The following is a 17814-nucleotide window of genomic DNA, read 5'->3' on the forward strand; positions in this document are numbered from 1 at the left end:
TCTCATCTAAAACACATTTCCACTGGAGTTTGATCATTTGAGTGTGTGTGTGTGTGTGTGTGTGTAAGTCACACAGATTGTTTAAATTTATGCCTACTCTGTATTAAATATTAACAGCCTGTGATAATGTATTCTGATACTATGACATATTTTTTTCCACTCCCTGATCTTGTATTTTCCTCCATTCCCTTTTTATTTATTCAATTTTCTGTCCACCCTTTTACATGGTATGGTTGTTGTACTTTATTATATTTGCTGTGAATCTTTTTCACCCTTTCTCAGTGAGTAAAACCAATCTGTCAGTGCATGAAGACAAGAACAGGGTCCCATATGTCAAGGTAAGATTGAACAGAGTGTTCAAGTTTTATTACAGATGATGGCTGTACTAACAAAAATTTACTAGGTTACATCAGACAAATCATAGGGTCAAAATACTGCCATTGCCCTTGGCTTACCAATACAAATATACCTTTATTTCACAATTGTCTAACAGCTGGTGTACATATTTGTCTAAATTAAGTGGTATATGAGATCAGGCAAAAAGCATGAATTAACAGAAATGCCAAAAGATCAAAGAATATGCATAAGAGATTTTATAAAAACAATGCAAAGCATTGGCATATATTTTACTATAGAATATCTATACCATAATGAGATGGTAACTTTTTAATCACATGCAAACTTTTGAACTAATATCAAGGTTTACATATATCATTGTTTGTGTGTGTATGTGTCTGTAAAACAGGGTTGTACAGAACGCTTTGTCTCAAGTCCTGAGGAAGTGATGGATCTAATTGATGAAGGGAAATCTAACCGTCATGTTGCTGTTACCAGTAAGTTTTCCATGTTAACAAACTTTTATTGAATCGTAGTATTATCAGGTTTTGTCTGCCATCCAATCATAACCATAATATCGTTAATCACATATAGGCCTTTTGCATGTAACGTCATGATGTTTGTCGGATGGATGGATGGATGGAACCCCTGCTTCCCTACAGCAAAAGTGACTATGCCAGTGCCAAAGCCCACATAACAAACTAGTCATGTTAGCACTTTAGCATGAAAACACATCTGCTAATGTGATATCATCTTAAACATCACTTTATCTCCTTAATAACCCTTATGCAAAGAAAGAAACTGTCAATATAATGAATAATTTAGTGTTCTGATTTAAATATGTTCACAATATGTGGAATAATATATTGAATTAATATATTAAAATATATTGAAAAATACATAATGAATTGCCGCCTTTCATATATGGAAAAATATATGTAAATATATATCTTATATATATATATATATATATATATATATATATATATATATATATATATATATATGAAAAAATATGTGAAAAATACAATATATAGTTTTTATTGAGTAATAAAGTTTCAGTTTACACAATATAACAGGCAACCTGCAAAATCTGGCAAAACAAGACACTAAATGATACTGATACAAAATGTCACCCAACCTGATAAAGATATTAAAAGTCACACTGCTCAACTCAAGATATGATTTTTACAGGAGTCCACAGCATTGTGACTATCTTTCAGTGAAAAAAATCAGTCAAAGAGGGGATGGAAATTTTTTAAGGGGAAATTGTTTGCTTGCTGTATGTAAGGGCTACAGGAACAGGGCTGGAAAAGTTTTTTTTCTCACTGGCTACATCAGTCTTCTCTTATGGCGTTTGTCTAACAAGTTTGTCCAAAGTCTGGAGCTCCTGAAGCTGCTTAGTATCTAATGGGTGTATCTAATAGAATTTTTTATGAAAAATGTATTTAAAAAATTTGAGATTTACCTAAACACCATTCAACTACTCCATTCCCAACTGTCTGAAGGTTGAGAGGTGGGCTTGAGACAGCTTGTGGTGCTTATCCGCCTGATGATGTGGTACAGATGGAGACTCCAGGACATTCTCCTGCAGTTTCTTTGTTGAGATTGTTGTTCTCCGCAAAGGTTTCTGAGGTGGCATGCTAGTGAAAAGGACCCAGTTAAAGTAAAGTGAATATAAATACGTAGATAACCATTCCACAAACAAACAAATTGGTCTTTATTTATAAAATAAACGTATATAAATTAATAAATAATAAATAAATTATAAATGTCTAATCAAAAATATGTTTGGCCTTAAATGATAAGTGTTAATTTAAATAAAATTAACACTTGTATAATTTGCACACTACGTCTGTTTTTACAGTGTTATATTTTAGATATTCATTTCATACGTTTGCATATTTTTCATATTCTGCCTTAATTCTATGTTGATATATATATATATTTTTTTATTATTCAATTTTTTATGCTTATTTTCTACTTTTAAGCGGCAACAGAGGAAGATTTTCATTGTACATGTTTCATTACTGTGCATATGACAATAAAATAATAAAATTTGAAACTTACATGGCCCACTCATATATTGCAATATATTAATAAATATAAGCACTAGTTTCATATATGTAGAAATGTTTTATTTAATATATTGCCATATACTTTTTCCCGTAAGGGATTGCTTCCAAGTTGGTCTGAACAGCCTCTGAAATATCTGTATTGTGTTTCCTGACTAACCGAGTTACAAAGCTAACTAGCTTCTAACACAAGTTTAAAATCCCAAATTCCTCTCTAACCTGAACAAAGCACTGATTGGTGTGTGCAACAAGTGATTATACAACCCACATTTCCATTGTATGTTATTTGGGATTCAAACTCAGAACAGTTACAGTAGTTGGCTATTAACTAGAAAGCTCTATTAATTACCGGCACATGATTTTATGAAGCGTAAAACACATTTCATAGCATCGCCTCATTTGCAACTGAAACACAGAATGAGCTAATGCTATCAAACACCACCAAATACTGTCTGTGGTAATCACGTTATGAAAACAAATCAAACTTTTACAAATTAAAATCCTTATCACCTTTTTCATTAATTTTTTACACGCTTGTTTCTCTTTTGAATAAGTCCACCAATAAATACTACATATAAAAATAATCAGTAATTCAGAAGCTATTAATTGCTAGGCTACTCTTTTATCTATGTGACAAAGTATCAGTTAATCTGATTTTTAAATATTCCATAATGCTAGTTAATATTGCTTAGTAGTCACATGATTGCAAAAGGTCTATAATGTAGTTTCCCTCTTTGAGTCAATTTTTTTAGAATGCAATAACCTTTGAAATTTGCTGTTTCAGATATGAATGAACACAGCTCCAGAAGTCATAGTATCTTCCTCATAAATATCAAACAAGAGCATGTGGAGACAGAGCAAAAGCTCAGTGGCAAGCTCTACCTGGTGGACTTGGCTGGGAGTGAAAAGGTGAGACCAGGTTTCATGTTTGTATCTGTGTTTGTGCCAGAGCTGGGTGCTACTAGCTTTATTAGTTGGCTTGTTCTAAGAAAATAAGAAAACCCAGAGGATAACTGTTATTAATTAGAAATTGTGTGACTAATTGCCTTTATCATTCCTGTGTATGAAAAAAAAAAGAATTCCATAAAGGGTGGTTACATATTTATTCTCAGGCAACACCATATGTGCCCATTGCTCCAATACATGCTTCATATATTATTTTTTTTGTGTGCCAAACATAGGCAGTGATTATTTATAGCCCCCATCTACTGGGGTAGGGTCAAACTAGGGTGTACAGAAAAGTGTCCAGCGTGGATGGGGGAGGAGGGTCTTTAAGAACTGGACTGCTTGGGGAATATTGCTCAGTTTTGCAGACCTGCTCCTGATGCTTCAGAAACGTTTCCCAGAATGAAGAAAAGAGAATATTTCTTGGGAGGGGTAGGAAGAATCAGACAATGCTGATGGACAGAGGAATAGACCTTAGAGGTGAATATCTCTTGTAGACAGGGGGAGGGAGGTGTTCTGCTACGCTTGTCTGCACATCTCTTGGGACAGCTCTTCAGTTTTGACAATCAGCAACTCATTATTGCTGCTGATGAGCCCCAATACGGTGATGTTGGTGGTGAATATGTTTCCCCATGATGCCTTGATATGGTTCTCATTATGGATGGCTCCCTGTCCTGCACATTTTAGTGTTTTCTTTGCTCCCAACACACCTGTTTTAATGAATCAGCTAACGTTTATGAATTGAATAGGATAAAACTGTGACAACACTAAACATACAGGACAGAGGGTTCTCCAAAACCAGGGTTGGAAACCACTGTCCTAGAGTGTTGTCTGGAATATACTGTATTATTATATGATATTATATTATATGACATATATACGTATATAGATTATATAGATTATTATATAACATACTATATATGCAGGTATACAGTATATACAGTCGTGGCCAAAAGCTTTGAGAATGACACAAATATTAGTTTTCACAAAGTTTGCTGCTAAACTGCTTTTAGATCTTTGTTTCAGTTGTTTCTGTGATGTACTGAAATATAATTACATGCAATTTATACGTTTCAAAGGCTTTAATCGACAATTACATTACATTTATGTAAAGAGTCAGTATTTGCAGTGTTGGCCCTTCTTTTTCAGGACCTCTGCAATGTGACTGGGAATGCTCTCAATCAACTTCTGGGCCAAATCCTGACTGATAGCAACCCATTTTTTCATAATCACTTCTTGGAATTTGTCAGAATTAGTGGGTTTTTGTTTGTCCACCCGCCTCTTGAGGATTGATCACAAGTTCTCAATGGGATTAGGATCTGCAGAGTTTCCAGGCCATGGACCCAAAATTTCAAAGTTTTGGTCCCTGAGCCACTTGGTTATCACTTTTGCCTTATGGCACGGTGCTCCAGCGTGCTGGAAAATGCACCAAATTCTTCACCAAACTGTTGTTGGATTGTTGGAAGAAGTTGCTGTTAGAGGGTGTTTTGGTACCATTCTTTATTCATGGCTGTGTTTTTGAGAAAAATTGTGAGTGAGCCCATTCTCTTGGATGAGAAGCAACCCCACACATGAATGGTCTCAGGATGCTTTACTGTTGGCATGACACAGGACTGATGGTAGCGCTCACCTTCTCTTCTCCGGACAAGCCTTTTTCCAGATGCCCCAAACAATCGGAACGCGGCTTCCTCGGAGAATATGACTTTGCCCCAGTCCTTAGCAGTCCATTCAGTAAACTTTCTGCAGAAGATCAATCTGTCCATGATGTTTTTTTTTGAGAGAAGTGGCTTCTTTGCTGCCCTTCTTGACACTAGGCCATCTTATAAAAGTCTTCGCCTCACTGTGCGTGCAGATGTGCTCACACCTGCCTGCTGCCATTCCTGAACTCTCCACTGGTGGCACTCCGATACCACAGCTGAATCCTCTTTAGGAGACGATCCTGGCGCTTGCTGGACTTTCTTGGATGCCCTAAAACCTTCTTAACAAGAATTAAACCTCTTTCCTTAAAGTTCTTGATGATCCTATAAATTGTTGATTTGAGTGCAATCTTAGTAGCCACAATATCCTTGCCTGTGAAGCCATTTTTATTCAATTTTTTTATTTTTATTTATATAGCGCTTTTAACAATGATCATTGTCTCAAAGCAGCTTCACAAAAATAAAATAAATTCTTAAAAAAAAATAATAATTATAATAATAAATTGTGTATGTGTGATAATAATAAGATGCAGGAGATAATAATTAGATGAATGAATTAAATGTCTCTGATGAACAAGCCAAGGATGAAGGTGACAGTGGCAAGGAAAAAGTCCCTGAGATGGCAAAAGGAAGAAACCTTGAGAGGAACCAGACTCAACAGAGAAATCATCCTCATTTGGGTAATAACAGATAGAGATGATATAACATCATGTGTGTTATGCAGCTGAAAGTACAATATAACAGAAATTCTTTAAATTAACATGAAGTCCAGTTCAGCACAGGGAGTCAGTAGGTGCAAAGGGCAGATGGGGTCTGGATCACTGGGAGCACAGGAGCAGGATATGTAGCTCCAAACATCATAAAGCAGAATCCAGCTGGAGCTGGTCCTTCTCTGGAAGCCTAACAGGCACGTTGTTAATTTAACTGAGGTGATAAGTTTATAAAGCTCTTCCTGTCCTATACCTGTAAAGCACTGAAAAACTAAATGTGAAGCTATAGGCTAAACTGGATCGTGAGATACTACTAGAGGTTGAACCTCCGTTATTTTCTTTCTGATGCTATCGATTTTTTCATTAAAGAAGTCCATAAAGTCTTCACTACTAAAATGTTGTGCAGGCATCTTAGGTTTTGTTAGACGGGCCACTGTACTAAATAAGAACTTGGGATTGTTTTGGTTTCTTGCTATCAGTTGGCTAAGATGCTCGGTCCTAGCAGTTTTTAGAGCCTGTCTATAGCTGCACATACTGTCTTTAAACGCAATTCGAAAAACTTTTAATTTAGTTTTTCTCCATTTTCGAGGTTACGGGTTGCTCTCTTTAGGGCGCGAGTATGACTATTGTACCAAGGTGCAAGTGTTTTATCTCTACCTTTTTTTAATCTGATGGGAGCAACAGTGTCTAATGTACTGGTAAAAATAGTGGCCATGCCGCTAGTCACTTCATCTAGATCGTCTGCATTTAGGGGTCTAATAAGAAATTGGGATAGATCCGGCAGATTACTTGTAAATCTGTCTTTAGTAGTCGGATTCATATTTCTAATAAATCGATAACGTTGGGAGACACAACTAATCTGTTCTACGGGTAGAGTATATATCAGGAGGTGCTGATCTGTAATATCATCACTTTGAGGTAAAATCTCTATATTAGAGACATCTATACCATGGGATATAATTAAATCTAGCGTATGCTTACAGCGGTGAGTTGCTCCATTTATATTTTGTTTAACCCCAAAGGAATTTAGTAAGTCCATAAATGTGGGTGCAAAAGCTTCGTTAGCATCATCTACATAAATGTTAAAGTCTCCTACTATCAACACTTTGTCAGAGTTAACCAATAGGTCTGATCACTCTTCATTACATTCTGAAGTATATGCAAATTGCTATTATAAAAAATTAAGCAGCAACTTTTCCAATTTCCAATATTTATGTAATTCTCAAAACTTTTGGCCACGACTGTAGATTATTATTTTCCCAAGGGTCAAGAATGGTTTTGGTAGCAATGTAACTTACACAGATAAGCATATAATATCTTGCTTTGAAGTGTCAGCGGTTTTATATTTAGGTTTTGTTTGTCTGCAGTGCTTTGTCTGCTTTTACCTCTAACTAGGCCAACGATGTCTCTTATTTCAGGCTGTTGCAACTGCAGCTTTGTCTATTATGTATGCTTATATACCAGGTTGAAGATTTCTTGCCCTTTCAAACAAATATACTGTAGGATTTCCTTTATGTCCACTGTAGAGTATGACAGCCTTTCACTTGAGCTGCTATACCAGGTTATGGATCAGGCAGTCAATCAGTTGCATAAGAAGGAGAATTAGCTTTATTTTTGTCAAAGTGGCCTTCTTACTTGACTTTCAGCACATAAACTGTTATTGTACCTTGTACTTGGATGTACAGTCTTACTTTCCAAATTGGTTACTGGTAGACTATGTACTGTACATCTGCTCCAACATAGGTAGTTTTAGACAGTGAGATCCAGCCACTGAAAGTAAGCCACTAAACCTCTATGCTCCTCCATAATGTGTGCTTCCTACATGTATATTACAGTTGACACTATGCTGCAGTTAGGGCATGAATAGGTATGTAGTTTCCGAAGATGCACTGGTATGAAATTATTTTTTGTTATTAAGTACTGCCATTGTGCAATTAAATAGGACATCAAGAAGTTGGAAAAGGATATATGTTTAACAATGATGACCACACATCTTTACTACAGGATACTTTTCCTCAATGTTTATGATTTCTTAACGTAACATTTTGCAATTAGATTGTGCTGACTCTTTTTGATATAGCTTTTTCCCAGCTGTCATTTCATGAAAGCCATTTTTTAAGTGTTCTAATCATGAACATAAACAGTTAATGTGCTTAGAGAGGCCAGTAGGTCACATGCTCTTGGATTATTATTATTATTTTTTTTATATATCTACGGGAATTAAACTGAATTGAGCTGAATTTGTTGGGTTACCCAAAAAAATGAGCAACCCAAAGATGGGCAACTTTGTAAATGATCCTTTAAACCTTAGAGTGATTAATTGTTAGGAGATGGCCTTATAATCCTTCCCAGATAGATGAGTAGCAACAACAGCTTCTCTGAGGTTACTGCTGATGTCTTTTCTTCTTGACATCATGTATACAAACATCCATCAGCATTTTATGCTCCAAAACACAAAAACTTCAGTTTTTATAAAAGTAGTCATGTTTTATTCTTGTGCACAGTCGTCCTTATGCATGTTTCACAAATGTAAGCCCTGATAAAAAAAACACAGAATTAAGGGGTGAATGTACTTTCTTTTTCACATGACTGCTTTCATCCTAGGCATATAAAAATACTTAGAAATTAATCTTCTCTCTTTCACTCTTTCTTTAAGGTGAGCAAGACAGGTGCAGAAGGTTCTGTCCTGGATGAAGCCAAAAATATCAACAAATCACTTTCTGCATTGGGCAATGTGATATCAGCTCTCGCTGAGGGAACGGTGAGCTCAGCAACTAAAACAGAGTCAATAAATCAAAATATCCATGTTCAGTACATTGCAGCTTTTACCACTGTGGGCATACACAAAATTTTCAAAAATGTATTTCAAAAAATCTTTTTTTTTTTTGGATCTTTCTGTATGTAGAAGACCCACGTACCTTACCGAGACAGTAAGATGACCCGAATTCTCCAGGACTCTTTAGGCGGAAACTGCAGAACCACCATGTTTATTTGCTGTTCGCCTTCCTCATACAATGAGGCTGAGACCAAATCCACACTCATGTTTGGACAACGGTAATATAAAATACAAAAAAAAAGGAAAGGATTGATCATACATTATTTCTATTTTTTATACATATGCACTATACTGTATATACCCACCCACCTTTCTTAGTGCTAAAACCATAAGAAACACAGCATCAGTGAACTTGGAGCTGACAGCAGAGCAGTATAGAAGGAAGTATGAGAAGGAGAAGGAAAAGAACAAGAATTTGAAGGAATGCATCAAGAGACTGGAGGCTGAACTTAATTGTTGGCGTAATGGTAAGGCCTTTAGAAAGAATACCTGTCTTGTTCATTATAGACACACTTTCCTTACATTACCTCGGTATGTTTTCGAAAGATAGAGGCTGCATCTAAGCTTTAAATAGGGCTTAGGGCTATTCTCTGTTATCCTGGATGTTCCTATTCTTTCCATCTCAATTACAGAGCTTGACATTAGCAAAAGGGGAAGGGAAAGAAGATAAAAGAAAAGAACATATGGTCCATATTCACTTTCTGGCATGAAAAGGAAAACGGCTGAACATTTTTTTATTTGAACTTTAATTAAGAGTAAAACTTTATATCTATTCTGTTTTATACTTCTTTTTATTGCATTTTCCTAACAATTAATCAGATACATAGTTATAATATTAAACCTACAGACCAAAAATATTATTTAGTTGACATTCATTAGAGCAATTATCCAGTCCTGCATAAATATCTGTCTGTATGTCTTTCTTTATTTCTCTTAATTAAAGTAAATGCAAGCAAAAATGTATTTAAAAAATGTATTCAGTTACTACAGTAAAGTATTGTAATGGTTGGGGATAACATTACACATCTACAGTAATATGTATGTTAGTGAATTGTACATTTAAAATATATATAGAGGAAAAGTGTGTGTTTAGGTAAATTGGTATCACAAAATGGTGATATATAATGATGCAGGAGAGGCGGTCCCCCAAATGGAGCAGGACGCTGTGTGTGTCATGGACTCTGAGCTCATTGAAGATGTTGCTTTAACTAACAGCAGCAGTGGTCCTTCCTCAGTTCGCCCCACGGTTACAGAGGAAGAGCTCTGCCATCTTTACAAACAGCTAGATGACAAGGTAGGTAAATTTGGACTCTTGCTGCTTGGTTAAAAAAATAACTGTCTATATTCTCACTGAGAACAACAGATGAGGTCAAAGATAAAGAACCAGCTAGGCAAGGATATGTATGTTTAAGTAGCACTTAAAAAGGTGCATAGCCTTTGCCCTCAGATTATGGCAGTTAATAATTATGCTGTGAATAAAACCTGAGAAAAAACATTGTGTCAGTAAACTTTATCCCATCTGTCTGTGGTCCGATGAAATTTCTTAGTAAAATGCTGGGATATGTGCATTAGTGTAGCAGCGGATTATATAGAGAAATATTTTTTTTACATTTACTTTGTTCTGTTGTTCTGCGCATACAAAATTCTTGGTTTGACTTGAACATCCCACATACACAGCAAACAATTCTTAAAACAGACAAATTAGCAGCCTAAAAGGGTTAAAATCCCTGTATCCACACTGATACTTAAAATATCAATTTTCTTAGACAGATTTTTGCCTAAACCTTTTTTCATTTATTCAGTTTAATTAAGGATATAGAGAAAATGTGAGGTGGGAATTCACCCTGGATGAGACATCAGTCCGTCTTAGAGCATTCACTCTCTGATGCACAACCGTTTTTTGGAAGGTGGTAGAAAACCTCCACACTGGAGTTGTGAGGTGCCACTGCTATACAGTCCAACACGGTGCCCCCATGAACCTGTAATTATCTCACCCATTTTAATTTATTAAAAACATTTATTTTATGCCTATTTAAAAACTGTTTTTATTTAGTCACATATTTGCCTAAAATAAAAACTCCTAAAAAGGTCCCAATTTTGTATTTTATTTTATCTTTTTAAATTTTTTTTAAACAATTAATATAGGTCTCAGAGATCCCTTGAAGTGTCCAGCTGTATTGCGGTATTGCTCCAGCTGAAATAATCCATGAATAATGCATTTTCATACCTCAAACTCCTTCTCTTACTCATTTCATTGCCTGGGCATAGGTCAGCAGTGACTCATTTACACAGCAGAGCTGAGTGGATCTAAGCAAAAACTCTCACGCTACTGTATATATTAGGTCATATAAGGGGGGAAACTAATTTAATCATTTAAGACCTGGCCAATACAAAATGGAAAAAAGAAAAAAAAAAAAAAACAGGTTCCCACCCCCTGAATTTTGGTATTAGGGTTTGGCAATGTTTGTTTTTTTCTTATATGTTAATACGTAACTTTTTGCTTTTGCTCCTGTCCTCCCGAATGCAGGATGATGAGATTAACTTGCAGAGTCAACTGGTGGAAAAACTGAAGAAGCAGATGCTGGATCAGGAGGAGGTGGGGAACTGTGCTGTCTGTGAACTCTGTTCTTAGATGTCTCATTCACTATTCTGGTTTCTCCCCCTCAATATGCTAATCTCTGTAGATACTGTACTTTTTAATGTGGCTGTGGCAATCCTTTATGACTATTTCTGCATAATCATTTTTGTATGCAGTTTTTGGCATCATCACGTGCAGACAGCGAGCGGGTCCAGTGTGAGCTCGGGCTCCTTCAAGCCGAGAGTGAGAGTGCTAAAGCAGAAGTTAAGGAGGTTCTTCAGGCTCTGGAGGAACTGGCGCTTAGCTATGACCAGAAAAGTCATGAGGCTCAAGACAAGAGTATGGAGAACAAATTGCTTACCCAAGAGCTTGCTCAGAAAATGGTAAACCCCCTCTTTATTATTGCTAAACTACTGTCTCATGGGGTTCCATAGTAGTGACTTTTCTACTAATATAATAACTACGTATCTACTAATTCAGTATATTTTAACATGGCTAGGGGTCATTTATGTTTCAGACAGATTTGATGTGCTTGGAGACAGAATTCTCGAGGCTACAGGAAGTGAACAATCAGCAGAGGAAACGCATTACTGAGGTTTTAAATACACTGTTGAAGGACCTGAGTGACTTCACCCTCATCTTGGGCAGTGGTGAAATCAGGCTGGTATGTTTATGCATATGTATGTGGAGGCTTTCCAACATTCCAGAATTTGATCCTGAACTGGCATGAACTTCAGACTGTAGCTAAATTTTAATTTCCTGACAAAGAAGCTGTCAAAGTTTGGTGTGCCACAACATGGTTTGGGAGAAATCGTAGCCATCTAAACATTTTTTTTTATCATGCTTGAAAACTTGTAGCCATGTAGGTGCTGACTCAAAAATATTGTAACCATTTATAATTAGATGGTGGATTTAGTGGTTTCTAGGTGGTTGTAGGTATAGAAACTTTCTGATATGCATGATTGCTGTTAACATATGAGTAACTATAGGAGTTCTTGACAAGCTTTATCAATTTATAGCAAATTAAAAGGTGTAGTAGGTACTTAGTTATATTTGGTAGGTAAATAATGACAGTTGATAAAGTCATGTATGGATGGATAATTAAAAGAGTAAAGATGAGGCTCTAGAACTGGTGCATTGTCCCAGATGAAATAATGTAGGACTGCCTCAAAATTCATCCACAACCACATATCATCAGCCAGTCAGTTGGGAATTGGACAAAAATGTGTGTTACAACAGGACAGTAACCCCAAACACACAATCCAACAATAAGCTTTTGAAGACTCAGCTTTATCAAGATTTTGTGGATGAGGCTTAAAAGTTGCATCAATGCGAAGAAACAAACTAATATAAAACTACCCGTTTTGCCAAGAAGGACGGTCGATTATCCAACCAGATTTTTGCCAGAGGCTTGTTATTGACAAAAAAAGCCTCTGCTGTTCTGTATGTATAATTTTGTCCCTGTGTTGATCCCCCCACCCTCCCCCCCCCCCCAAAAAAAAAAACCAACAACTAATCTTAACATTTTATACCGCACACATAGTCAATTTGTATTTAATTAGGCATATTCATATTTCCTTAGTGATTTAAGGCATGTGAGTCAAAGAATTTCAATATGGGACAATTCAGCCCACCCTAGCAAAAAGTTGAGGAATGTAGGAAAGCCCCCATAGACCTACAGTGCTTTATCTTTTACAGTATATACATTTCTTTCTAGTGACCTAGTGACCCTTGTTTAACAATCCCTGTTTGCACAGATGGCATCCTTTATTTCTGTACACTGCTTTTCTCCCACTTTTTTTTTTTTGCATCATTATTTGCCTCCATAGCCACATGATCTCTCTGGTGTGTTAGAGGGAGAGTTTGCTGTGGTGTGCGTTTACATTAGTAAGGTAAAGTCAGAGCTGAAGTCCCTAGTAAACCGCTGCAGGCAGCTTGAGAATTTGCAGTCAGACAGCCAACGCAAGATGGAGGAGACTGAGAGAGAACTGTCGTCTTGCCAACTGCTCATATCCCAGGTGAGAAGGCATAAATGCACACTCACATCCACTATTTAAAAACTCTGTCATGTTAACTATGTTTTTCTCATTCATATGTAGCATGAGGCAAAGATTCGGTCTCTGACTGAGTACATGCAGAATATGGAGCTGAAGAAGAGACAGCTGGAGGAGAACTGTGACTGTCTTGTGACTGAAATTGCAAGATTACAGAATGCAGGCAAGCCTGAGCAAACACTACCTAGGTAACATGCACAAAAGACCATGGCAGGGATCAGATGCATTTCAGGGATCCTAAGGCCAAATATTTTGATATGCTTAAAATCTTTGTCCAAGTAACAATAAATTTACAATTTAATAGAAATGGAATAAACCTAAAAAACTAAAATCAACCACTCATATATTAAACTGCCACAATTATATTGAAAATAGTAAAGAGCCTGTATAGAGCTAACCAGGGATGAAGCGCTAATTTCTCATATTTGTATGACCAGAAACACCATCTACAATTGAGTGTTCAACAATAGCTGTTTTTTTTTTTTTTTCACAGAGAGCCTTCAAGAAAATCAGCAAGACCATGGGGAATCTGGAGAAGCTAAGGTGAACACAAGTACAGTACATCTGTATTAAATATGAATGAATAAACATTATCTTACCATGTGTAATATGTAGTAGTAGTAGTTCTAAATATGTATGTGTCGATGCCACAAATATTTCCATTAGCTTCTGCTCCTTGTTGCTAGTGAAGTTGAAGTATTTTGTTTAATATGGTTATAATGTTTTCATGTGAAACAGCACCGAGTCAATCATCTTGAACCCCAGCACAAACAACTAGCACGCCTACGTGATGACATCAACAACAAGCAGAAGATAATTGACGAGCTCACAGAGTTAGTGTTAACAAAATTTTTTCCTTCTAATATTTTAGTTATTATTTTTGCTGTACTCTCTCTTTTTCTCAATATTTCTAGTGACAATCAGAGGCTCGTTGTTGAATTACAACAATTGCGTGTGGAGTTTGTTAGCCTGAAAAGTCGAGAGTGTGAGAAAAGTGCTCGGCTGGAAGAGCTCAAGTAAGTTTTTTCATTCAAACACAATTATTTACTGAGCCCTCAAAGCGACACAGGTAAAAAAAAAATGTACGGAATAAAATTAAGCTAGGAAAAAAATCTGTTTATTTTAAGGAAAAATGTTGCTTTTTTGTTTGTGAGATCTCGCCAACATTTAAGATTTACAAAACACTTGTAAATCAAAGCAAATTTGCCCATAAAAGAAATAATGGAAACTCTATCTAATTATTTGTTCCACAACCCCAAAAAATAAATACATAAAAATAATTAATCCAAAAAATAAAGTAAAAATAAAACAAATTAACCTGCACTTTACCTTTAAAAAAAAGTAAAAATATATCCCAACAGATAAGTGTTTCCGTTTATGCGTGCAGACGCTGTGCGTGTGTGTGAGTGTGTGTAAAGCTAAAGTAAGAGAAGACTATTACTTTCAGCCCCTACTGGTTCCCCCTTCACACACATAAACATTATTACACACACATTAACGGAAGTAATACACACACATTAACGGAAAGACTGTTTTAAATCACTGCTGTAAATTAAAACCAACCAACAAATGAACCTGCACTTTACCTTGGAAAAGAATCGCGACAGAGCAGTGTTTTTGTGTAGAGCAGAGTGTGTGTGTGTTTGTGTGCACCCCCTCTCTGCCTCACACACACACACACAGTAAAGGTGAGAGAGAGAGAGAGAAAGAGAGAGAAAGAGAGAGAGTGTGAACTGGCACGTGCTCACATAACGACAGGCTGAGGGAGAAAATGGATCTTTAACTTTTCTAATGAGACTTTCTTTTGCTTAACACGCGTGCACACGAGTGTTATAAGAAAAAGTACATGCAAGCTGTACACGCATGCACGAATGTTAATTATACCAGTGAGAGACGCGCACTAACACCGAGCAGGGCAGACGATTACCCACAATTACCCACAAAAATATTGGGTCAGTTGTAATCACATGACTTTCGTAGAAGAAGCGCATGCGTGATACATGATACTCAGTACAAGTAAACCAAGACTTGCTCATTTTTCAAGTCACAGTTGATTAAAAATCATTGGTCCTCTTGTGGAACACTCGCTAACCATGTTACTCGCAATCTGAAGTTTTACCGAGGTATATCTAAAGATTTCATACATTTTACTTTTGAAAATTTTACAGGTAAAGCCCAAGGATAGCCCAAGGCATTAATAATGTTATGGCATGGGGCCATATTGATAATACATCTGATTAAAAGAATTTATAGATTTTTGTGGGTTACTAGCAACAGTAGTAGATGTTGTGGCAGAAGGTTCTTGCAGTTTTAGAAGCCCACAGGTGGCCATGGGTTTATGATGATCGTACAGTATGGGGCCAAACGGGTAATATCAGATTATACTGACTTATTTGGGTCACGAGTCATCATTATGGCAGTGTTTGCTATTTTATTAGTTGAAACAGTTTTAGTTAAAGCGGTAGTAGACACCCTTTATGGGAAAGGCCCAAGGATAGCTGTAAGACATTGGCTAATGATGATATGGCATGGGACCATATTGATAATACTGTACATCCGATTGAAAGGATACAGTCTTAGTATCATTGGTGACACTGTGAGTGTGTGCTTTGTGATTAATTGGCAGCCTGTATACAGGATAAAGTGGTATAGACAGTGAGTAAGACTATGCTAAAAATAGCATCAGAATGATATGAAATTTTATTCATATTTATTTCTTATTATAAGCTTTAATTCTCTTTTTAAGGTCACTGGCAATCGTATAAGCATTTCACTACATATCGTACTGTGTATGACTTTGTATGTGACAAATAAAATTTTAATTTGAATTTAGAGACATTTTGCCTCTGATATTTTATCATATTTTACATATTGAATGGGACATTTGATATGAACAGTGATTACAGTGTTCACTCACATTAATTATCATTAGAGATGCTTTAAAATTATCATTGAAGTTTAGGTTTAACTTTACTGTTGTGCTTGGCCACATTCTGACTTGTTAAATAGAACAGTAATGTGGTAAAACTGTAACAAAAATTTTTATTGAATTTTGTCCCTGTACATAAAAGCATAATGCTTTTTTTATACAGTGGATATAAAAAGTATCTAAACACCTGTTAAAATTGCAGCCAACCAAGTTTAATTTAAGTAAAGTTAAATATACTTAACTATGTGATATGGCAACGAAAGAGACTTCAAGCACTTTTCTACTTCTAATACAGCACTCAGTGTTTGGGTGAGTGTCTACTAACTTGGCATATCTTTATTTTAGAGTTTCTTTCCCTCTTCCTTGAAGAAAAATATTTGGATATGTAAAATTGTATGTACATATATCTTCTATGCATTGCACTTTTTAGGTAAGTGAACAGGATTTTTGTAAAAAAAGGAAACATACTTAATATTTCATAATAGTTAATAATAAACTATATTTAATAAGATTAATATCATCATCACTTAATATTAAAGACCTCTCTCCTTCTTTGTTTGTTTGTTTATGTAAATACTTTATCAACTGGCCAGTTAGCTGTAGAAGGGTGAGCTGTCAGTCATAAGCTGTCTGTCAAAACCTCCTTTAAAGCTCACAATAAAGTGTTTGCATTGCGCTTAACAAATTTATTAATTGGTATTGTGTGAAAGGGTGTTTCTAATCCAATACCACCAACTCACAATACAGAACCACAAAATAGTCACCTCCATTTTGTGGACAGCTGTCACAACTAATTTGGAGCCAGGCACTTTTTTAGATACTGCTGATGCTTGGTCATTATTACCTGGGGGTCTGTTATAGGCATAGCAACCTCTTATTCCTTTTCCATATGCTGCCCTGTCATCCATATGCATAAGTGACTTGAGCTGCTTTCTTGGCTTCTGTGTTTATTTGTCATTGTTGGACGTGGGCGTTCAGGACTGGAAAATTGTTTAGGTTGCAGTATTTGGGTCAGATTTGTGTCTAAATTAATCTTGTCATGTGTCAGCACAAGCACCACTGCTGTCAGTGCAGGGTGACATCTAGCCACAAACACCAATTACTGAATTAAAAATTCAAATCATTGCTAAGACTCAAAGACCTGACTAATTTGCTAACATCAGTTATGTTCACCAGTGTGTCTTTCTTTGCTCTATACATAAATGTATAATCTGCCTGCTTCCATAACTTTCTTCGTGGGGCCAACATGACAAGATCTACTGTAGTACAGTGAATGTTCAAGCTTAATATTAACTAGCCAGGCTACATGTGTAACACTTGTTTTGTATGTATAATGTAGCACACATACGGTATATTGGTGCCACAATAAATTTTGTGGGTGCTCGTGAATTTTTGTTAGTGGCAGTGATCCAGCTTTAGAAATGGGAGCACCTCTGCTATATGAGGAATGTTGAGCACTGCAAGTAGTACAAAATATACTTAACATCAGGTCATTCAAGTACACTTACAATTGTCTGAATATTTTTACGAGACAATAAACATTACATTGAAACTGTTAAAATACTGAGTGATGTACTTTAATTTATGATACTTGTTTATTTATTTATTTTTGGATGTACTTTTTTAAATTTGGGTTTAGGAACTTTGTTTATTT

At 36.0% G+C, this 17814-nt stretch overlaps 1 protein-coding gene across 1 annotated transcript in view; it reads left to right on the top strand.

The window, feature by feature from the left end:
• Positions 1–17814, top strand: part of kif5ab (kinesin family member 5A, b) — a 42102-nt gene that overhangs the window by 13571 nt on the left and 10717 nt on the right. Inside the window, exons 7-21 of the mRNA XM_053498467.1 lie at positions 283–338; positions 746–833; positions 3196–3320; positions 8420–8524; positions 8669–8817; positions 8918–9066; positions 9733–9893; positions 11127–11195; positions 11354–11560; positions 11695–11841; positions 13007–13195; positions 13277–13394; positions 13725–13774; positions 13970–14064; positions 14146–14247. Coding sequence (XP_053354442.1) covers positions 283–338; positions 746–833; positions 3196–3320; positions 8420–8524; positions 8669–8817; positions 8918–9066; positions 9733–9893; positions 11127–11195; positions 11354–11560; positions 11695–11841; positions 13007–13195; positions 13277–13394; positions 13725–13774; positions 13970–14064; positions 14146–14247 — 1810 coding nt within the window. The remainder of the gene's footprint in view (positions 1–282; positions 339–745; positions 834–3195; positions 3321–8419; positions 8525–8668; positions 8818–8917; positions 9067–9732; positions 9894–11126; positions 11196–11353; positions 11561–11694; positions 11842–13006; positions 13196–13276; positions 13395–13724; positions 13775–13969; positions 14065–14145; positions 14248–17814) is intronic.

The sequence above is a fragment of the Clarias gariepinus genome, chromosome 6 (genome assembly GCF_024256425.1).
Source record: "Clarias gariepinus isolate MV-2021 ecotype Netherlands chromosome 6, CGAR_prim_01v2, whole genome shotgun sequence".
Taxonomy (NCBI): Eukaryota; Metazoa; Chordata; class Actinopteri; order Siluriformes; family Clariidae; genus Clarias; species Clarias gariepinus.